General features: G+C 36.3%; 1 protein-coding gene across 5 annotated transcripts in view; it reads left to right on the top strand.

Annotated features, from left to right (window-relative positions):
• LOC107600061 (endothelin-converting enzyme 2-like) overlaps positions 1-22,285 on the top strand; it is a 75,662-nt gene that overhangs the window by 28,704 nt on the left and 24,673 nt on the right. For all 5 annotated transcript variants that reach the window (XM_016291828.1, XM_016291829.1, XM_016291831.1 and 2 more), the window contains exon 4: positions 5,604-5,887. In XM_016291828.1, coding sequence (XP_016147314.1) covers positions 5,604-5,887 — 284 coding nt within the window. The remainder of the gene's footprint in view (positions 1-5,603; positions 5,888-22,285) is intronic.

Here is a 22,285-nt window from a genome sequence, read left to right as displayed (position 1 = left end):
TGATTGGAAATGTTGCCTTGGCATCGCTATGCTCTACTCACTTTATTTTGGGTCATTTTTGGGTTACCTTAATAATATGACACTGAAATGAATGTGTGTAGTTAATAAGGTTGGTGTTGAACTTTTTCAAATAGCTTCTTTGTTTCTTTAATTATTTCTTTATATTTTTTGCCATATATATCTTGACATATACTGTACATCGGTAAGATTTTAATATTTTTGAAAGAGGTCTCTTATATTCACCAAGGCTGCATTTATTTTATCAGAAATGCAGTAAAATCTGCAATATTGTGAAATATTATTACAATTTAAATAAACTGCTTTCTATTTTAATATGGTTTAAAATGTAATTTTATTCCTGTGACATTTGTTTTCATGAATATTTCAAATAGAATCTTATTTTTTTATCTTTTATTAATGCCTTTATTGTAACTTCGGATAAATTTAATGCAACTTTTCTGTATAAAAGTTAAAATTTCCTTTTACTGACTGATCCCATTTATTTATTTATTTGTTTGTTACTTTATGTATAAAGACAGCTTTTGTTATATAGGTCTATATACTTTTACATACATTGTATATAGAACAAAAGTGGAAGGGTTTTCGTATTCATACCTGTTTTTATTTATAAATATAGAGAGACTGAATTTGTACTTAGTCTGTGAACTTTGGCTTTGACCTCTGACCTCTGTCTCAACGATTTGAAACATTTCACACTGAGACTAATATCCTGATAGTCAATTTCACACACACAGTTCCATCGATTATGTCTTGTTGTCGAAAAATATCAGTCATGCATTGGTGTCCATGTAACAATAAAAGTTACGTCTGAGTTCATTAGCGATGAGTTTAGTTTGGTTGAATGGTTCATTGGAGAATATTCCTGATAGTGTGTGACAGATGATGTCAGAGTCTCTGTATGTGTGACCGAGATAAACAGACGCATTATAGTGGAAAGAACATGTTTAGAGCCATACGCACATGTACTCGCCGCTTCTCTCATCCTACATGTTTGCACTCTCGTGACCTAATTATTACAGCACTGCTGATGATGGTTATTTTTTCTCTCTCTGTTTTTGTGTGTTCATGTGTTCTTGTGTATCTGCTATTCCCAGTATGCTTTGGGAGGCTGGTAAACAAAGCCCTGTGGGAGACGGTCTGCTGCGCTCTATCTCGTATCACCAAGGCAACAGAGCCGCTCCCTCCGTGAAGCTGACATTTCCGGGAACTATACGAGAGTGTGTGTGTCTTTATGGATGTAACATCAAGGCGAATGTTAATACTATAGAGAGAAAAATGCGTGGAGGTTTTCCAAGACAAAACATGCATGTTCAGAACACCAATGTCCGAAGCAGTTACAAAGTCAGAGGAAAGTGATGATCATTTCTGGTACACAATGTTTTTCCTATCGTTCAGATGCTGATCTATATTGCTTCTTGTGTTTCTGTCTTTGTACTTTCATTACAGACCTGCAGAGGAACTGCTTTGTTGTGCCTGTTGTGAACAATCGCTGAAGGTTTTTCAGTGGCCAGTGATGGCACTTGTATTTATGGTTCTCAGCTGGTTTTGCTTCATGATCCATATTTTACAAGGGACATCCAGTGGTAATCCATAATGGTACTATTAATGTTTATCATACGAAAGAAAACAAATCTAAAATTTTTATAGCCAAGTATCAAATACGTTTTTTTTTTTAAAAATCTGTCAATATGGGGTGCTGTGTGTACATTAATGAGGAAAAAAAAATAACTTAAATGATTTTAGCAAATGGCTGCAATATAACAAAGATTGAAAAATTTAGGGAGGTCTGAATACTTTCCGTACCCACTGTATATACATATGTATATGTTTATGTATGTTTCAAAACTTAATGGTCATGATTATTGTTCTTGATGTAAAGGGGCCTTGCCTATCCATTGATAAGGTTGCAAGTAGATTCCACTTTGATAATCAGCCAATTAGACACTGTTATTGTCAAGTAATCTCAAAATAATGTCCAAAAAATATTCTGTCCAACATATCTTTGTGTGACAAGTTAATTTTGAGTGGCTTGTAGTCATGTCTTAATTCTGCTGGTGTTGCGTGATACTTTGAAGTTTCATGCTCCGCTTGGTATGACATCATTGTGCTAAATCATTTACACTATCTCTGCAGCACTGGGGCATTATGGGAAACATAGATGTGCCACTTTCATCTCCTCAAAGATTAAAAACTTCCCCTGATCCTCACTTATAGTACGGGTGTGAGGATCACTGTTTAGTTGCCTGAGATGTGCAGTGTTCCAATTTTACCATTTACAGAAAAATTTTAAGAGAGAGATGTTTTTATGAAATTGGACCCTGACTGGTGAAAGACTTCATGAATCCTAAAGATTGCTTTCTGTTCCAGAGACATCTGCGAATGGCACGTTCTGCTCGAGTCTCTGGGTCTTGTGATGTTTGTCCGACGTGTCTCGTGACTGTCTGAGGGAATCATTTTTTCCGTCTCCCTATGTGGAGAAGGAGAGAGTGAGAGAGCAGGGAATGAAGGAATGCTATGTGTGATATGCTAGACTAACTTTAGCATTCTGTCCTGTTAGTTAGTGTCTCCGCTCTGGAAATTCCCAGGTCTTCGTTGCCACAACGAAAGCTCTGAAGAGGGGGATTCAGGCCGAGGCAGCAGTAGTAAAGGTCAGAGGCCATGTGTAGCTGGTGATGTCATGGAGAGAGCGGAAACAATTCAATTCAAGAGTGTTTATGAGTGGAGATAGGGCAGCGGTTGACAGATCAGGAACACACACTCCCTCTGTCTCGGTGTTTCTCTTTCTTCAATTTTTCGTTCCTTCTACACTTGCAATGACCTTTGACCTTATAAACCATTAACACCCATGAGGCAGTGAATAAACTGTATTAATAAACAGCACAAAAACGTCTGTGTCTCATATTCAAACGTTTGCACACCATTTACAGAGGTATTTGGCTATGTATTTTTAGTGGCACCAAACAAAATTGGAGACAGGTTTCCTAAATGGAAAACCTCCAAAAACAGTCCAAAAGTTAATAATATTATGTCCAACATACACATTGCAATTCCATCTGATACCAGTACTGGTGCAGCAATTACAAATGTAAAAAATTAGAAATTATTTTAACTGTAGTTTTTACCAAAATGCCATAATTGTTTCTACTATAAAACAAAAATAAGTTAATAATTAGCATTTAGCATTGCTATTGTTAACTAAAACTATTGAAAATAAATATTATTGGTAAAATACTAGATATAATTACTTTGATGAATTAGAAATTCTGCCTTGGCTAATGAAATAAGTTTACTTTAAATAAATAAAAATGCTAAAACCTGAAATCAAATTAAAGTTAAATAAAAATATGAATTAAAAAGAGAGACAAAACCAAATAACAAATTACTTTAAAGGGGTCATATGATTGATTTCAAGTTTTCCTTTCTCTTTGGAGTGTTACAATCTGTTCGTGAATAGATAAGATCCCTAAAGTTGCAAAGACTAAAGTCTCAAACCCAAAGAGATATTCCTTATAAAAGTTAAGACTGGTCCACGCCCTCCTAAAACGCCTCGTTTAAACACGCCCCCACATGTCTACGTCACAATGTGGGAAGATTTGCATAATGCCACCCAAATGTTCACGCAAAGAAAGAAGGTGTAACTTTAGTGTTGTTGCCACCACCTCCATGTCATGAAGACGCTGTGTGTTTTGTTGTGAAAGCAAAACTACTTTGTTTGGTCTTCCAAAAGAGGTTAAGAAATCAGTGGTTAAGTTCTATTTACAACACTGTTCCAGAACACTTCAACCCAAATATTCAGATGTGTGCAGCACATTTTATGGAGGACTGTTTCCTGATCCTGGTAGAGTAGACTACAATGCTGGCTGTTCTGACTCACAGACTGTAAGGACGTGTTCATATTTAAAGAATTTGCCACTGATGATTCAAACACCAGTTTTGAGCAGTGTAGAGTAGCGCTTGTTGTTTGTCATTTCTCCGATCAAATGCAGACATGGTTTTGTTTACGTGGCACGATGCAACGCGTAAAAAGACAGTATAATTCATTATAATCCGTAATTATGTCACCACTGGATGCAACAAATGCCTCGTTTGTAATGGGTTTTAATGTTTTTGTCTCGTCGCTCCGGCTGGACACGGCATCAACAGTATGGTGAGGGGCGTAACATTTCCGTCACACGCTTGAGGTATTCGGCCAATCACAACGCACTGGATAGCTGGCCAATCAGAGCACACCTCACTTTTCAGACCGATGAGCTTTGTAAAAATCAACGTGCTTCGGAAAGGTGGGGCATAGAGGAGAAACAATAATGTACAGTATGTGGAAAATGTGTATTTTGAACCTTAAACCGCATAAACACATTTCATTACACCAAATACACAAAATAATGTTATTTTTAGCAACATCATATGACCTCTTTAATATGAAAACAGAAAATTAAAACATTTAAAGCTAATTAAATGGAATCGATTAATTTAAGTAATACTGTATTGTCTTTTAGTATCTAAGTTGGATTGTGTAATTTATTTTTGGATGGCAAGTCACCAGAGTTTTATTGTAGTGACCGTAACTATAGTAACAATAGTATTTTAACAGAAATTAAGTTTTTTTTAACTCGAGCCGGTTTTGATATGCTCGAATATATATTTTTTGTTTGTTGGCACAAACTGGCACACTTGCATAGATCTGTTTTGTAATGAGATCTGGGAGAAGAGTGGCAGCATGAGTGAGATAAATGCTCTATAAAGAGCTATAAATAGAGTTTGAGACGCTCTAGTTTAAACGTACTGTTAAGTGCCTCTAGGGAAACGCCTGTCGTCCTGCTGAGACTACGGCATGCAAGCTTCCAGATAACACTGAGAGCAGCAACATTCCTGTGAAAAATGACTTCATGACTTTATCTTTACATGCAGTGTTAAGTGAGAAGAGTACAGACTGAGGTGAAGAACTGTAAAAAAAAAAACAAAGACGGAAAGAAAATGCCTTTGATTAAACACCCTCTGTAAGACTGCTCATTAAGCACTCTTTAATTAGACTAACGAAGGAGGCGATAATTAAAGTTGCTCTCGCCTCAGGAGCTGAGATGCCCAACCCCCGTGACACAACAGGAAGTCACAACATGTGACTTCCTGTCACTCACACCTCTGGTTAGATTGGTGATTTTGAATCATCTGACGACTTTTTATCCAAAAAGTCACACAGGTGGCACATTTTAATATTAGAATGTTTTGATTATGAGAAAGTTCAAGACTTTCATGCTGCTCCATGATTTTTTTGGCCTTGTGCTAAGCTAACTTAGCATCGTCATTCACACAGAGGATGTGTTCTTGCTTTCAGTCCAGGCGGGTTTTTTTTCTTCTCTGTTTGTTTGTTATTCTATGCTCTTGTCATTTGCTGTTTTTCAATGTATCACTTTTGAACAAGTCTTTCTGTTCTATTCTGTTGTGCTTGGCCTAACAGTTTTTGAATGCAGTAGGTCTAAGTTGAAAGTGACAACCACATTTATTTGCGAGAGTGACTCCTAAATTATCAGTAATAGAACTCTCAAACTTTTTTTCACTTGCCAGACTCTGTTTGTCTCTCTCAGGTTGTGGCAACAGTGCTCTGAGCTATGACATGTACCAGGCCGGCTACACCACCATCACTAATGTGGATTACTCCAGTGTTTGTGTGGAGAGAATGGCGGAGAGACACAAGGACTGCACTCAGCTCAGCTGGCTGTGCATGGACGCCCGGCGACTAGCCTTCCCCGATGGTGTGTTTGATGTGGTTTTGGAGAAGGGAACTCTGGATGCCATGCTGGTGGAGGAGAGTGACCCGTGGAAGGTCTCGGAGAACGCAGCCCAACTGCTGCACCAGGTTCTCTTGGAGGTGAGGAACAACACTGAGTCTAATGTTTTGACTTTAAATGGATAGTTCACCCAAAAATGAAAATTCTGTCATTACGTATTTACCCTCATGTTGTTAATCCGTAAAACCTTTGTTCAGTGGGAACATTTCAGTTACATTGCTGTCTATGGAGGGTCAGAAAGCTCTCGGATTTCATCAAAAATATCATAATTTGTGTTCCGAAGATGAATGAAGATCTTATGGGTTTGGAACGACAGGAGGGTGAGTAATTAATGACAGAATTTTAATTTTTGGATGAACTATCCCTTTAAGGGTCGACTTTTAGCTGCCTGTATTCTGGAAGGTTCTAGAGAGTTAAAGTTGAAGAGGTTAATTTCTTAAAAACAGAATTGTTCAGCCAAACAGGTTTGAGTACACCATTGGTTGAACCAGAGTTCCTGTGAGCAAGCATAATTTTGAGTTACATGCTTTACTTTATAATATAATATGAAGTTCATAATATAAAGAATATAACATTTGACAAAAATAAAGTTCAAAAGAAAAGCATTTAATTGCAAAATAATTTGGTTACACTTTCTTTAAGGTGTCCTTGTTACGGTGTAATTACACATTTAAAGGGATAGTTCACCCAAAAATGAAAATTTTATGTTTATCTGCTTACCCCCAGGGCATCCAAGATATAGGTGACTTTGTTTCCTCAGTAGAACACAAAACGAAGATTTTTTTGTAAGTCAAACCGTTGCAGTCTGTCAGTCTTATAATGCAAGTGGATGGGAATCACGGCTTTGAGAGTCAAAAAACATACACAAACAAAACCAAATTAAACCCTGCGGCTCGTGCCCATACATTGTGTAAATACATGAAACGATTGGTCTGTGCAAGAAACTGAACAGTATTTATATCATTTTTTTACCTCTGATTTTCACCGCCAATGTCCGAACTGTCCAGAGCTCATCCTGAGTGCGTTCTCAACAGCAGGCACTTGATGCGTCGTCGTCTTGCTTTGGGGCGGATCGCAGACTTATAAGGGGGTAGGCAGATAAACATAAAATTTTCATTTTTGGGCGAACTATCCCTTTAAGTACTGGGCAATTTTAATTAACTGCTTGTACTTACTATATATGGTTAGGGTTTGGTTTACTTGCATGTAAATATGCATAATTTATTTTTATTATAATAGTATGTATGTGTAACGTTTAACAAGGACACTTTAAAATAAAGTGTTACCAAGAGTTTGTGTAACATTATTAATGTCTTAACTGCCACTTTTGTTCAGTTGAATATGTCCTTGCAGAAAAAATATTAATAATAATTAAAACAACTTTAAATCAAAGCCTGGTCTTTGTGGCAGTCTCTACTTTTTTTAAAAGCCTAATTTAAGAGAAATATTTAGTGTTTTGTGTGCTTTGGCGTTTTATAGAAACATAATCTAGCCAAACAGTTTTAGAGATTTCTGTATTTTTAGTAGATTTCTATATTTAAATAGAGTCTCGTTTAAGTAGAGCTTTGCAAATAGCCACCCAGGAATATTAACAAGAAGGCCACAAAGTGGACTGACTTTGAGCAGGACGTTGATGATTCTAAGCAGTATTTGTTTGGCAACTCATCAGGAGTCAGGAGAAGCTTTTCATGAATGCCGTATGAGTCAGTTTTTACCTCTTGGGTGGAGATTAATTCTAAATTTGAAGAACTTCCACATCTGTCACATCTCTTAATGAAGACTGGAAGAAAATCACAGTACAGAAGAGCATCTGACTCATGTTTAGTCACATAAGGGGCCACAGATGTGAAGTGTTTTTCCTTTTATCCTTAAATGAGCATTTCAAACCTTGTGTTCTTAAAATCAGAGGCTGAGCAGCTCTCACAATGCACTACTGCCAGAATTATTCATCAGATGTCACAGTGAGGGCCACGGCACAGAAACAACCGTGTGTTTTTTTTGCATGTTAAAAGGCCTGCTAATAGATGTTTTGACTCTTAAAACTCCTAGGAAATATTTCCGTACAATCTAATCTTTCATCACAGCAGAAATCACAGAGCCATTTATATTTAATCTCTTTCTCTCATGTTAATAGTGTAACATCCAGTTCAGTTTCCTCCCTTCATAGTTTATTCATCAGTATGTCAGAGCAGCACAGATTAGGTCTGCTGTGTGTGTGTGTGTGTGTGTGTGTGTGTGTGTGTGTGTGTTCTTAACATTTTCAGTATCACATTAATGTCATTCACCTTCCAGAGGCATGATTTACATGATGACCACAACATTTAAAAATACACACCCAAAAATACACACATCTTGTGTTGTTTTAGCCTCAAGAAGTAAAGATGGAGGTTATGAGCTAGAGAAAACAATCATACTGAGCACCAGTTTCTCCTTAGCAAAGCCTGTTAAGCTGTTTTATGCTTTCGGTTATGGAGAAACAAGGTCATCTCTCCCTCTGTTCTGGTGTTTGTGGTAATTTGCAGCTTTAGGTATTAACTCAATACGGAGAGGATCGAGGAGTCCAGATGTCGGAAGGTGAATAAGTTACAGATTCTGTCTTGTTTTCAAACATCTTGTTAATCTGTTTTTTAAACACTCTCCGACCATTGATGTGTGTGTGTTTTTTAGGTATGCTTCTGCACATTAAGCTGGGAAAGGAGAAAGCAAAAAAATATATAAAATATGCACTTTCTCTTTAACAATGTCATTATTAAAGGGATACTTCACCAATAAATGAAAATGGTCACAATTTACTCAAAAGAAGACACAAAAGAAGATATTTTGAAGAATGTTGGTAACCAAACACTTGATGGTAGCCATTGACTTCCATTGTATTTTTTCCATACTATGGAAGTCAATGGCTACCGTCAATTGTTTGGTTACCAATATTCATCAGAATCTCCTTTTGTTTTCCACAGAAGAAGGAAAGTCATGCAAACTCAGGTTTGGAAGAATTTAAGGGGGGTGGGTATATAATAAATGTTTTTATTTTTGGGTGAACTATCACTGCAACAAGTTTCTGATTAAAAAAAAAAATATATATATATGGACTTTTATTAAGGCACTGATAACTCCACTTCAGGTTGATGTACAAGAGTAAAACTGAGCCAAGTCTTGCAGTTGTGTTATTGTCTGGGAACTATTAGTCATTGATCAAAGTGTATTAAATCTACTGGCAGGTGAAGAATATCAAGTTTGATATCACCACTATTTGTGCTCATAATAAAAGTTTATAAAAGATCAAATGAGATTGTAAAAGGAAGTAGTTTGAGTCTAGCAGCAGGAAGATCTGTAAACTGTAGGTCTTCCATCAGCACTGTGCCCTTGAGCGCGACACTGAGCCTTTAGTTATTCCTGTGAGACTGTGAGTAGAACATGATTTTCAGTTTTTGTTGTGTTTTCATATGTTTTTAAACTCAATGATATTTGTTTTCTTTAAGATGATCACAAATATTAAATTAATTTTATATATATCAGAGTTTCTGCTGATCTTAAAAAGTCTTAATTTGTGCTTTCACAATTTAAGGGCTTAAAAAGAGCTTAAATTAGAGCAGAAAGTCTTAAATTCATACATTCGTGGCATTATATGTGGCATGCATTGAAAAGAATGAATGAATGAATGTCTATGTCAGTATTTTAGTTTTAAAATTCAAATGTCTAAATATTCATAAATAAAGATGCATTTACTTGAGATGCAAATTTAAAATTAAGGATGGGAAAGCTGAACAAAATTCAGTGAGCTAATGCTGATAACAAAAAGAAAAATCTGTCAGTGGGAATGAGAGCTATAGTTTGCCCTTCAAGTTAATTTCATTTTTTAGAGCCCATTGGCAGATATCTGTTCTTGTTTTAATCATAAACTCACTTCATTTCCGATCAGTTTCACAGAAAACTTCTTTACAAATATACAATAGTAATTTGCAGTGTTGAGGTTTTGTATATATCCTCCTGAGACCCAGCTATGGAGTTTTTGCCTCTGTAGTGGACATTATATTTGAGTGAATTTCTCTGAGACCTCACATGTCACAGTTTTAAGTCTGGATGTCCTGTACAGAGCACATTCAGGGCTTTCCAGAGATACCAAATGATTGGATGTTTCACCGTGACCACTCCCTCTCCTTGGTTTTTAAAAATGACTGACATTAATTTAGTGATAAAATTGTACATCCTTATGGAAATATGATCATATTTTGTAATTACAATTTAAATCTGATTAATTTTCAAATTGTTTGTCATAAATCAACATCTCAGGAAAATGTTAAATCAAAATATGACTTCCTGTTATGAAACAGGACATGATTTCGTACATATCCACTGTAGAGGACACCAGGACTAAAAGCATGTTTATTATACATTTTGGGAGACAAAAGAATTGAATAGGAAAACAAATTATATATCAATATTCTTATGAAATATTAGATATTATTAGGAAAATCTGGCCAATTACTACTCCCATTATTACACTTCTTTTTTTCAACATGCTGTCCCAACAGCACATTAATATGCAAATTAGATACAGTGTATAGATAACATTGTGCCTAATGGGAAAACCAGTTTATGGAATTTTTACACACATATTGCATAAAGCAAAATAGTATATCAAATCATTTTGTTATATATTTTATAACATAGTTGAGAACCATCCTTAAACAAAGTTAGGTATAAAAAAATCCTGAAACCTAAAAATTGATTGGTAATTAAAAAAAAATTCCCATTGTTTTTGCCTTTTCATGTCTATTCTTGTCATTTTATTTTTAGAAAAACTGAGTCCTGGTGTCCTCTACAGAGGACATGGCATAACATATAAATAAAATATAATTTTCCAAAAATTTTATTTTACCATTTTTTTTTATTATGCTCTAAACCAGGGGTGCCCAACCCTGCTCCTGGCGATCGACTGTCCTGCAAAGTTTAGCTCCAACTCTAATCAAAACACCTGCCTTTAATTTTTAAGTGATCCTGAAGACCCTAAATAGTTGCTTCAGGTGTGTTTGATTAGGGTTGGAGCTGAACTTTGCAGGACAGTCGATCGCCAGGAGCAGGGTTGGGCACCCCTGCTCTAAACAATGTAATGACATGAAAAAATACTAGATTCACAAAGCTTTTTATTTCTGGTTCTCAGGAGGATATATATACAATAATTATTTGAAGTTGATATATTTGAAGAGCATTTAATGAATATTTGGTACAATGTCAGTACTGCCCTCATGACATACAAACACTCACACATTCAATACACACTCTGGCATATTAAAACACTCTTAAACACTCAAAAACATTAAAGCATTACCATGCCCACTCTCTGTCTCTCTCACACACACATGCAGATGTGAAATTTATTTTTTGGCCTGACACGCTCCATGAATCACCCACATCCGTTTCCATAGAAACGCCGTCGCACACACAGGGCTCCCTCCTCAAACACTCCGATTGCTTCAGTGAGTGTCACACTTGTTTCTGAGGAAGGGAGAGCTTTATCTGATATTGTGTGGATTCACTCTGCTGACCCTACAGAGTACAAACAAGTCTTCAGTCTGTCCTTGTAATGCGTCTGAATAAGGATTTACAATAGACATTTGTTTTTATATAAGACTAATTATAGTTTCTACAGACGAACCCGTATCATAATATTCTGCAATTTTATTAACACCCAGAACTTTCAGGCTTTTTACCAAAAGCCTCTATAGGAAACATGAATGATTGTTGTGTGTTTGTGTGAATTAAAGTGTGTAAAGTTGTCTATAGTGACTGGAATCTAGTTTTGTATTTCCCTTTTTATGTTTTAAATAAAATATTGAAGCTCTGACAGCATTAAGTTTGAAATGTAACACAAAATATTTGAATTTTACATTTCCCACCATATGTACAACATTGAGTACCAAGTGAAATTTCTAATTTAATATTATAATTAGTGTTTGCCATTTTTATATTAGTACTAATAATTGTTAACACTTTAATTTACCATGTCCATATACTTACTGTTATAATAACAATTAATTATGCATAATTACATGCAAGTAACCCTATGCCAAACTCTAATCCTAACCATATAGTACATGTACTTAATTAATATTACTCCGTACTTAAATGTATAATTACACTGCAACAAGGACGCTTTCAAATAAAGTGTAACCCAATAATTTGATAATTATCAACACTAAATGTTATTGATTAATTTCTGTATTGGTTCTTCTGCTGCCATTTTTTAAAACAGCACTTATTGCACTTTTTTCTGGTGGGTACATAAATATTTCCTTTACCCCAATGAGAAGAATATATTTGTAAATATTGTACATCATTAACTTTATTATTTATTATTTTAAGTACTATTTTCTTTCATTATAAGTATTTTTTATTTTTTTTTACCTTTCAGGGTGTCAATGGATGTTAGTCAGGTGTCTTTATTTATGTATTTAATTATTTATTGTATTACTATACAAGGTATGACTAAGTATCCACACACAGTCCTCTGGATATTCTCTATTAATCACTTTAGAAAATTAATCTAGGCTCTGCACTATAGAATAGAATACTTCTAATTAACTAAAGATATCACAACGTTTTTTCACGTGATACACAGAGTCTAATTTAATGTATCAGACACAAACTATTAGTTTTACCTGTAATTTGCATACACACACTCACAGGTCAGGAGTAGTATTGAAGTTCAGTGCTATCTTAAAGAAAGTCTAAGAGACATCCGACTGATCAAAAAAAAACTCCTCACTAATGGCTCAACCATTATATATGAAAGTGAAGAAGGATGCCCACACACACTCACAGTCTCTTACCATCCCTTTGTTCTTGTCTTTGGTCTTAGCTAATACCTAAAGCTTCCTAATTACCATGCCTAGGGCCCAGTTACATAATATTTCAACAGAGAGAGAGGGAAGCAACTGAGGAGGGTGGCTGCAGATTGGATGGTGAAATTGCACATCAACTATCATTTTCTGTCTGTTCATTTTCTTCATTTTCCCTCTCCTTTCTTTGCCCTCTGGCTCTTACACTCTCTCGGAGAAGTAAACAAGAGAAAGCGTAGAGAGCAAGGATCAAGAGAATGAGCATCTTATCAAATTTCTTTGCTTTTTACTGAGGATGAAAAAACAGTCAGTCATTTATAAATGTTAATTACATAAATGACATGATATGCCGATTAATTGCATATGTCAATATTTGCAGAAAAAAATCCCAAAATAGATTGAAAGAACAGATTTGAATTGACAAAGACACTTCAAGTACAGACATCACAAAACATGGATTTAAATAATTATTTTCTATTTTTTTCCCTGATCATTTGTCAATACACTCTTTTATATTTCTAGATACAGTATCTAACGATATGCTTTAAAAAAGAGATGAGATTTTTATGCATGTGGGTGAGCTTGTTTAGCTGTCAGTTCATCAAAGCGCTGATAGCTCCCTTGTTAGTATCAAACATGCACAGCAGTGTGCTAACAAGAGCCAGAGTTATGTAATACTGCAGTCTTAATTCCTTGGTCTCAGACAGACAGAACTCTGCTCATATCAATCAGACATTGCGAAATGAAATTTGGGATGTGATGGTCTCAGTGTGTGGGATGAAGTTTGAAGTATGAGACACGTGGAGTGTAAGGCGAAGTTTGAGGGGGCGGTAAACCGTGCATGTAATTTCAGAGTTGTCTTTTAAGTGTCTGCGTGTATTGTAACAGAGATGTGCACCATGCAGAATTGAATTCAAATTTGATTCTGGAATTTTTAATTGAATTTAATTCGAGGTAGCAAATAGGATGCAGATTTGTTTAAATACATAAAAATTCGAAGTCACATAACATTATTTGCAGTAACAAATTTTGAATGATGACTTAAAGCACTGTTTGAAAGTTTAAAAAAAATATAAAAAGAGTTTGACAGTTCATGAGGTTACGGATTGACTGATGGATGGATGGATGGATGGATAAATATGTAGATTTATGAATAGGTGGATGGATGAATAGATGGATAGGTAGATGGATAGATGGATAGATATGTAGATCTATGAATAGAGGGATGGTTGGATGCATGGATAGGTAGATGGATAGGCCATTTAACTGAGATTGCACTGCTCTCAGTTACTGAAGCCCTGAGACTGGCGAGACAGAGATCCTCCTGTCCACCCTCATGAATATGGGCATCTCAGGAACCACACTCCATTGGTTCAAGTCTTACCTCTCTGGTAGGTCCTTCAGGGTGTATTGGAGGGTTGAGGTTTCTAAGTCACAACTTCTTGCTACTGGGGTTCCTCAAGGCTCAGTGCTTGGACCTCTTCTCTTCTCCATCTACATGTCATCTTTAGGATCCGTCATTCAGAAGCATGGCTTTTCCTATCATTGCTATGCTGATGACACTCAACTCTACTTCTCATTCCAACCAGATGATCTGACAGTAGCTGTTCGCATTTCAGCCTGTCTGACAGACATTTCTGGCTGGATAAAGGATCATCACCTTCAACTCAACCTTGCTAAGACAGAACTGCTCGTGGTCTCAGCCAACCCAGCACTTCATCACAACCTCTCTATACAGCTGGGTTCGTCAACCATAACTCCTTCCAGGACAGCCAGGAACCTTGGAGTTGTGATGGATGATCAGTTAAGCTTCACAGACCATATTGCTACAACGGCTGCAAGTTTGCCTTATACAACATTAGGAAGATTAGACCCTTCCTAACAGAGCAGACAGCAGAACTCCTTGTCCAAGCTCTTGTTCTCTCCAGACTGGACTATTGTAATGCTCTCTTGGCAGGCCTTCCTGCAAGTACAATCAAGCCTCTGCAACTGATCCAGAATGCAGCAGCCAGAGTGGTCATCAACAAGCTGAAGAAAGCTCACGTCACCCCTCTCTTCATCAGTTTGTACTGGCTGCCAATAGCCGCTCGCATCAAATTCAAGGTACTGATGCTTGCCTACAAGACAACCACTGGCGCTGCACCAATATACCCAAACTCGTTAGTTCAGACCTACGCTCCCTCCTGAAGCTTGCGTTCTGCAAGTGAACGACGCCTTGTGGTGCCATCCCAAAGAGGCACAAAATCACTCTCATGGACCTTTTCCTGGACTGTTCCCAGCTGGTGGAGCAACCTGCCTATCTCAATCCGACCAACGGAGTCTTTAGCCATTTTCAAAAAACATCTAAAGACACACATTTTTCACCATCACCTGACCAATTAAAACTAGCACTTGCCTATTCTATTCGGTCTAATTTATTTATATAAAAAAAAGAAGAAAAAAAACACCTTGCTATGTGCAATGGGCTGGACTAACTGAGACTTGTCACAGCAAATGTATATTGTTGCTCTCTCGTTGGTCTGATTGCTTCTACTTTGTAAGTCGCTTTGGATAAAAGCATCTGCTAAATGACTAAATGTAGATGGATGGATGGATGGATGGATGGATGGATGGATGGATGAATAGATATGTAGATGTATGACTAGATAGATGGATGAATAGATGATAGGTAGATGAATGGCTGGATAAATAGATATGTGGATGGATGAATAGATAGATGGATGAATAGATGATAGGTAGATGGATAAATAGATATTTAGATGTATGAATAGATAGATAGATAAATGGATGGATGAATAGATATGTAGATGTATGAATAGATAGATGGATGGATGGATAGTTGAATGGATGGATGGATGAATAGATAAGTTAAATGTATAGATAGCTGAATGGATGGATTAATAGATGGATAGGTAAATGGATAGATGAATAGATGGATGAATGGATGGATTGATGATCGATCGATCATGCGTTACCCGTGTTGAAATTCTATGAATTGCAATTCAGTAAAATTTCTCTTCATGTTATTTGAAATCAAATTCCAGTTTAATTTTCTGTGGCTAATTCAATTCAAATTCACATGCATGAGTTAAAAGTGAGCCAGTTTATTGATTGTGAATTTTGACCAACATAATCCAAAAATCAAATCTGTGATGTGTGGTGGCACACCACCATATTAGTGGTCTTATTATAACTTTCTCCTCATTTGGCAAAACTGACAACTAAAGTCATTGATTATAGAATGAGATCAAGTTATTCACCATTTTTATAAATATTTTTAAAATAATGCATTATAAATGTATTTCCTGCACTTTTTCTAGTTAATTCTCTGTTACGTATACACAGAAATAGTTCAGGGACAGAGCAATTATGCTACTACCCCTGTGTCCCAGGCCGCTCTTGTTTGTGGTTTGTTCTGTGTGTGTTTTCATGTGTGAATGCATATGAGTGCCTGTGTGTCTGTGAGAGAGAGTTGCAGCTGGGGATTTGGAGAGATTTTGGGACCTGTGTATTTTGTCTTATTAAAGATTTAGGCACTCTGCTGACTGCCTGCAGGCTTTACATAAACACTGACCTGACTGGCAGAGAACTGCTGTCACATACAGATTAAAATTTCATCATCTGACACCAACACCCTGGCAGAAAACGTGAATAGTTTTGTAGGTTGCTGTATACATACTGCTTGAAGTGAATTTCTTCATCTGAAAGCATCTGTTCCTGTCACCCAGCAACCTTGTGAAAAATCCAGAAACTTCCCCACAGCAACCAGCCCACATCAAACTCTTCCTGCCCCTGCAGTTAGCACAGGGAAACCTTGATGGCAGATTGATGCTCAAGACTTCGTGAAGCTTTTGTATCCTTGTATAATAATGTTAAACAGGGCATATTTTACAAGTTTGTCGCATTTCAATTTGAACGTCCATTTTCTACTCTGTTTTTAAAACTGTGCTTTTAAGATAAATAGATAGAACAATAGATGGATAGACAGACAGAACGATGAATGGACAAATGGATGGGTGAACAGACAGAACGATGGATGGATGAATGGATGGATAGACAGCCAGAAAGAATGATTGAATGGCAGAAGAATGGATAGATAGGCAGACAGAATGATAGAATGACAGATAGATGGATGGATAGACAGAGGGAATGATGGATGGATGGATAGACAGACAAGAACGATTTAAAAACAGATGGATTGATGGAGAGACTTAATGACTGATGGATGGATAGACGGACAGAACAATAGAGCAAAATGGATGGATGGATGGATGGATGGATGGAGAGACTGAACGACGGATGGATGGATGATGAATGCATAGACAGACAGGGAATTATGGAACGATGGATGAATGGATGGATAGACAGAGAACTATAGAATGATGGATAAATGGATGGATGGATAGAACGATAGAACAACGGATGGATGGATGGATGGATGGAGAGACTGAATGATGGATGGATGGATGATGAGTGGATAGACGGACAGAATGATGGATGGATAGACAGACAGGCAGAATGATAGAATGATGGATGGATAGATGAATAGATAGACGGACAGGCAAAACGATAGAATGATGGATGGATGGATAGACTGAATGATAGAAAGATGGAAGGATGGATGGATAGATGGTCAGAACAATAGAATGATCACAAATCACACTGCTGATTTACTGATTAAAAACACTTTGTGCTCAACACAAACTACTTATTTTCATTGTTAATAATTCTCTTAAGATTTTTTTCCCCCCGATTTTGCAAAATTATATGGCTAGTTGCACTGTATTTTCTGCATTCAGCACTTTTCTTGGGTTCTGACCCTCCAGTTGAAAGCCAAACCATTGTGTTAGATTTCGTCTACATATTACATTGAACTCAAAAGAATGAAATGGCTCCTTTGAGTGCAGTCCTACTAATGCATTTCAGTGTAGAGGTAGAAATTAAGAAGGATATTTTACAGACAGAAATTAAGAGAGCAGATGGAGAAAATACAAAATGGAGGTATTATTAGAGGCCGAGTAAAGAAAATAAAAGCTATTTAGTGTAGTGGAAAAAAGAGACATATGGACAGTAGGACAGAGAAACACTATTTCTGTTTGTGTGTGTGTGTTTGTGTGCCCGAGGCAGATTAGACAAGCTGTTTTTATCTCCTCATACGTTCACCTCTCATCCCAAACGCAGATGGCTGACAGTATGTCCACTCGGCCCCTCACACACACGCACACATATATACCATGTAAACATGCATTTGCATTTGAATTGTGATGTTAATGCTTCCAGTGGTTGATCAGAGATGTGAGATGCGAGGCACCACTCATGGTGTGTGTCCAGATCTTCAGATTTACTCTCAGAGGAAAATATTTTTTGCTATTTCATTGCTAATAGTTCAGGAATGTTCTTAGTTACTTTAAATATGAACTCATATAGTTCTCAAATAAAAGAAAGTGTCTGTTGACATAAAGCAGTTTTCCATTGCTTTTCCATTGTTTTTCTATGTAAACAAATGGACATGTTTGACCATCATATGTGTCACGGATTGTGGCCGTAGACAAGCGCACGACGCAGGAGTAATCCACCAAACAGTCTTTTATTCAAACAGAAACTCGGGAGAAAGGACAACCACAAACATCACAAGCGCAAACTAATACAGGACACAGGAACTCGGGGGGAAACACAGAGCAGAGACAAACGAGATAATGAATAAACACAGGTGGAACCGAATGAACTAATCAAGGAACACAGGAGAACTAGGTCAAAGCAGGTAGAACAGAAACAGAAACATAAACGTGACGATATGGTACTGTACCAACTGATTTTTGCACCAAAGTATTGTAGAGTTTGATTGGAAACACAGATGTTGACGTCAACAGCAAATAAGGCAGTTTTTTTTTCCTCCTTTAGAAAAATCGTTGTGGATATACTCATTTATTTTGATCTTTTTCTATCCTAACTATACATAATTAGAACAGGCCTACAATCCCAACAATGGGACTCATCTGCCGAGGAACCCAATGTGAGCTTACCAATACTTATTTTACCAGGAGAAAATGTGAAAAACAGGAGTCTCCATTTGTTCTGCTTTTGATGTCATTTCTTTCTAGGATAAATAATTGAGATATTAAAGAGATTTTATTTTACATATATGTAATTAAAAACACCCTCTGTTGTTGATATAGAACATCAATAATTTCAGTCAGAAGTTAGTGTGGCTATATTTCACTGTATCAGCACCAAGAGCTAAAATCCTCTCTTCTTCATGAATAACAACACTCCATTTGTTAAGAGATGGAGCTGGCAAGATCACAGGCATTATTCAGACCCGAGGACAAATTTAACAGCATGAGCGTACACATTTAAAGAAGAATCCAGGCCTGAGAACAAAGTCCGTCTTGAGTTCTGAGCTCATAGAAGGTGAATTTGACCAAGGCATCTTTCCTTCAGCAGTTCAATAACATTTCACTTCAGTCCTAGAATGAGTGTGAGACTAATTTTAGACGGTGCGTTCGGTTGAGGACTTCAAGGCCAAACACAACCAGGCAAAGTGAAATGGAGAAATTTGCTAATGTGTTTGTGTCTCATAAATCGACCGAAATTTCAGCAACTGAAAATTTTCAGCCAAAACAGGAATTTTCGGTTTCACATTTCATTTGTTTCTCATTTAAAAGGAGCTCCTTAAATATATAAAACCTAGTTTATACTTAAATATATCTGAGAAATCCATTAGGTTTTATGAGCTATGAAAGAGCAACATCTGAGCAACAAAAATCAATTTCCCTCTGGGTTTTGTTTAGCACATCTTCTCTGTACAAACACGTCACCTTCCTAAAAGTCAAGTATGTGCAAATCAGCATGCGCATTAAAAACAGTTTTACTCATTTTCTCACACACGTTTTCTCTATTTCCGGGCTAGTTTGATGGTCATTGCCAGGTCCTTGTGTTGTGACTGGTGATTAGCCTGTAAGATGGCTCAAGTGCTCATTATATTTCTAGATAACACACACACATTCTCATTTTATTTCATCGCTTTGATTTCCTCTCTTGTCCTCCCCTGCCTCTCTCAATCTACTGTGTGTCTCCTTTTTCTTTTCCTACTTAGCTTTTCTCTTTTTTTAGGGCATTACTCCTTTAATCCTTCATTCAGGATTTATCTCCACTCACGAAAGGACAAAATCCCTCATTTCTTTTCTCTTATTTTTCCTCCTGTCATCCCTTCAGCATCTGGTTAAGAAGAATTACTTGGCGTGCCAGCTCATTTTTTCTGCTCATTGTTAATTTTCCTTTTGTTTGATAAGAAATAACTAGACTGCATTTGCGTTCCAATAATCAAATGTTTCCTATACTTGAATACGAGTATAAAATATCAAGAATTATCTTTGATAATGCTCATTATGATTTAATATTTACTGAGTTGGTGTAAGATTAGATTACGGTTTTGAACCTTGAGCGTTTTTTCAGTTTCCACATTTTATTGACAATATGAATATATACTGTATGAATACCATATTCATACAGCATGGTATTTAAATGGTATAATATGATGATTTGAAGAACATAATGGCATTACCACTATTTTTAAATATTATATTTTTATGGCACACTGAAAATTGGTGTAGAAGCAAATTTCACTTAGAAACTCCTAGTAAATTTCAATAACTTCAAAGAAACCGCATGTAACAAATTGAATTAAATGTGAAGTTTTTAAGTTGAAAAGCTGAAATGGTATTTTCTTGTAAAACATACTCCAATGATCTTTGTATTACTATTGTCACACTTTATTTCAAGGTCCAATTCTCGCTATTAACAAGCCATTAACTATGACTTTTGCCTCCATAAACTCCTAATTTGCTGCTTATTAATAGTTAGTAAGGTAGTTGTTAAGTTTAGGTATTGGGTAAGATTAGGGATGTAGAATATGGTCATGAGTACTAATGAGTACTAATAAACAGCCAATATGTTAATAATAGGCATGCTAATAACCAACTAGTTAACCGGTCCCTATACTAAAGTGTTACCAGTAGTACCATAATTTTTACACTGTAATATCACGGTACATGGTAAGAAAGGGTATCTGTTGAATAGTTACTGAATAATGTATGGATTTTGTGCTAATGGAAAAAGTTTTAATAAATTAAAAGTCTATTAGCATCTCTAAATGTCTCAGCATGTGAGATTTTTGGGTTTGTGTCTGTGGCCGTTTGTCTTGTCAAATTTGTCAGTAGAGGTCGTGTGGAGTGTTTTAGCTGGTGTAGAGTGCTCGTGGATGTTTGTATGCATGTTTGTGTGTGTGCAACCCTCTCCCACACACTGCAGCCCAAATCACAGAGACAGAACCTCTCGCATCCCGACTCTGTTACCACGGAGACGAGAGGCTAGAATCGACTGCAGAGCAGCATTGCTATGGAAACACTGGATGCCTACTGGGAGGGGGCCACCTTTAATTAGAGCCATCGAGAGACAGATAGACAGGACGAGCGACAGAGAGAAGACGACAGTTTCTCTGGGCACAGTGTGTACAGTCAGAGCAGGTTATGTCCAGTTTTCAGGGAGGCACTGCCTCGCTTTCTGCATGGATGGACTTTAGCAGCATCTCTCTTGCTCTCTTACAATCTTTTTTGAATTTTTCAGTGCAGTTCCAACTGTAGAGCCGTTATTTTTTACTTTTTACTCTTCATTGTTCTTCATTTATTGCTACTGAAATGCAGTTGTCATGGTCCCCTATACAAAAAATACCATTGTATTACCATATATACACTACTGTTCAAAGGTTTGGGTCAGAAATGTATATATAGTATATATAAAATGAAGACCGTTTTCAACTTTCTGTTCATCAAAAAAATGTATTACTGTCTTCACAAGTATAATAACCAGCACAACTGTTATCAGCATTGATAATAATCAGAAATGTTTCTTGACCAAATCAGCATATTAGAATGATTTCGGAAGGATCATGTGACAATGAAGACTGGAGTAATGATGCTGAAAATTCTGCTTTGCATCACAGGAATAATTTATATTATATATATATATATATATATATATGTATATGTACATATTTCCATGTTTTTTGGACACAATTTCATGGTAATGTCATGGTTTTTAGAAATGTATGATAGTAATATCAAGTGCCTTGTAAAGACCGCTTTATATGAATATGGCAATCATACACATATTGCCTACCAAAAACAGATGAATCCCGCAATCTGCTGTAGCTTGCAGATCATATTTTAATACAACAGATTAATGTTATTACAGTATTTACACTGCCGTTCAAAAGTTTGGGATCAGCTAGATTTTTAATGTTTTTTTAAAAGAAATATATTTTGCTCATCAAGGCTGCATTTTGTTTGATCAAAAACAGAGAAAATACAGTAATATTGTGAAATATTATTACAATTTAAATCAGTTTTCTATTTGATTAATCTTTTTTAAATATAATTTATTCCTGTGATGCAAAGCTATATTTTGTACCATGGCAAAAAAACCATGGTACATTAAATTCTGCACTGTGGCGTATTTTAAAGTACCATGGTATTACCATATGCACCATGGTACTTCCACAGTACTTTTTTGGTTGAGTTTTTTATTGATGTAAATACCATGGTACTAAAATTTCAGTTTGATGAGACATATCAAAATACT

This window comes from Sinocyclocheilus grahami, unplaced genomic scaffold (assembly GCF_001515645.1).
Source record: "Sinocyclocheilus grahami isolate Dianchi unplaced genomic scaffold, SAMN03320097.WGS_v1.1 scaffold277.1, whole genome shotgun sequence".
In the NCBI taxonomy this organism is placed as follows: Eukaryota; Metazoa; Chordata; class Actinopteri; order Cypriniformes; family Cyprinidae; genus Sinocyclocheilus; species Sinocyclocheilus grahami.
The sequence above is the reverse complement of the archived record's forward strand: the minus strand, read 5'-3'. Positions and strand labels throughout refer to the sequence as shown.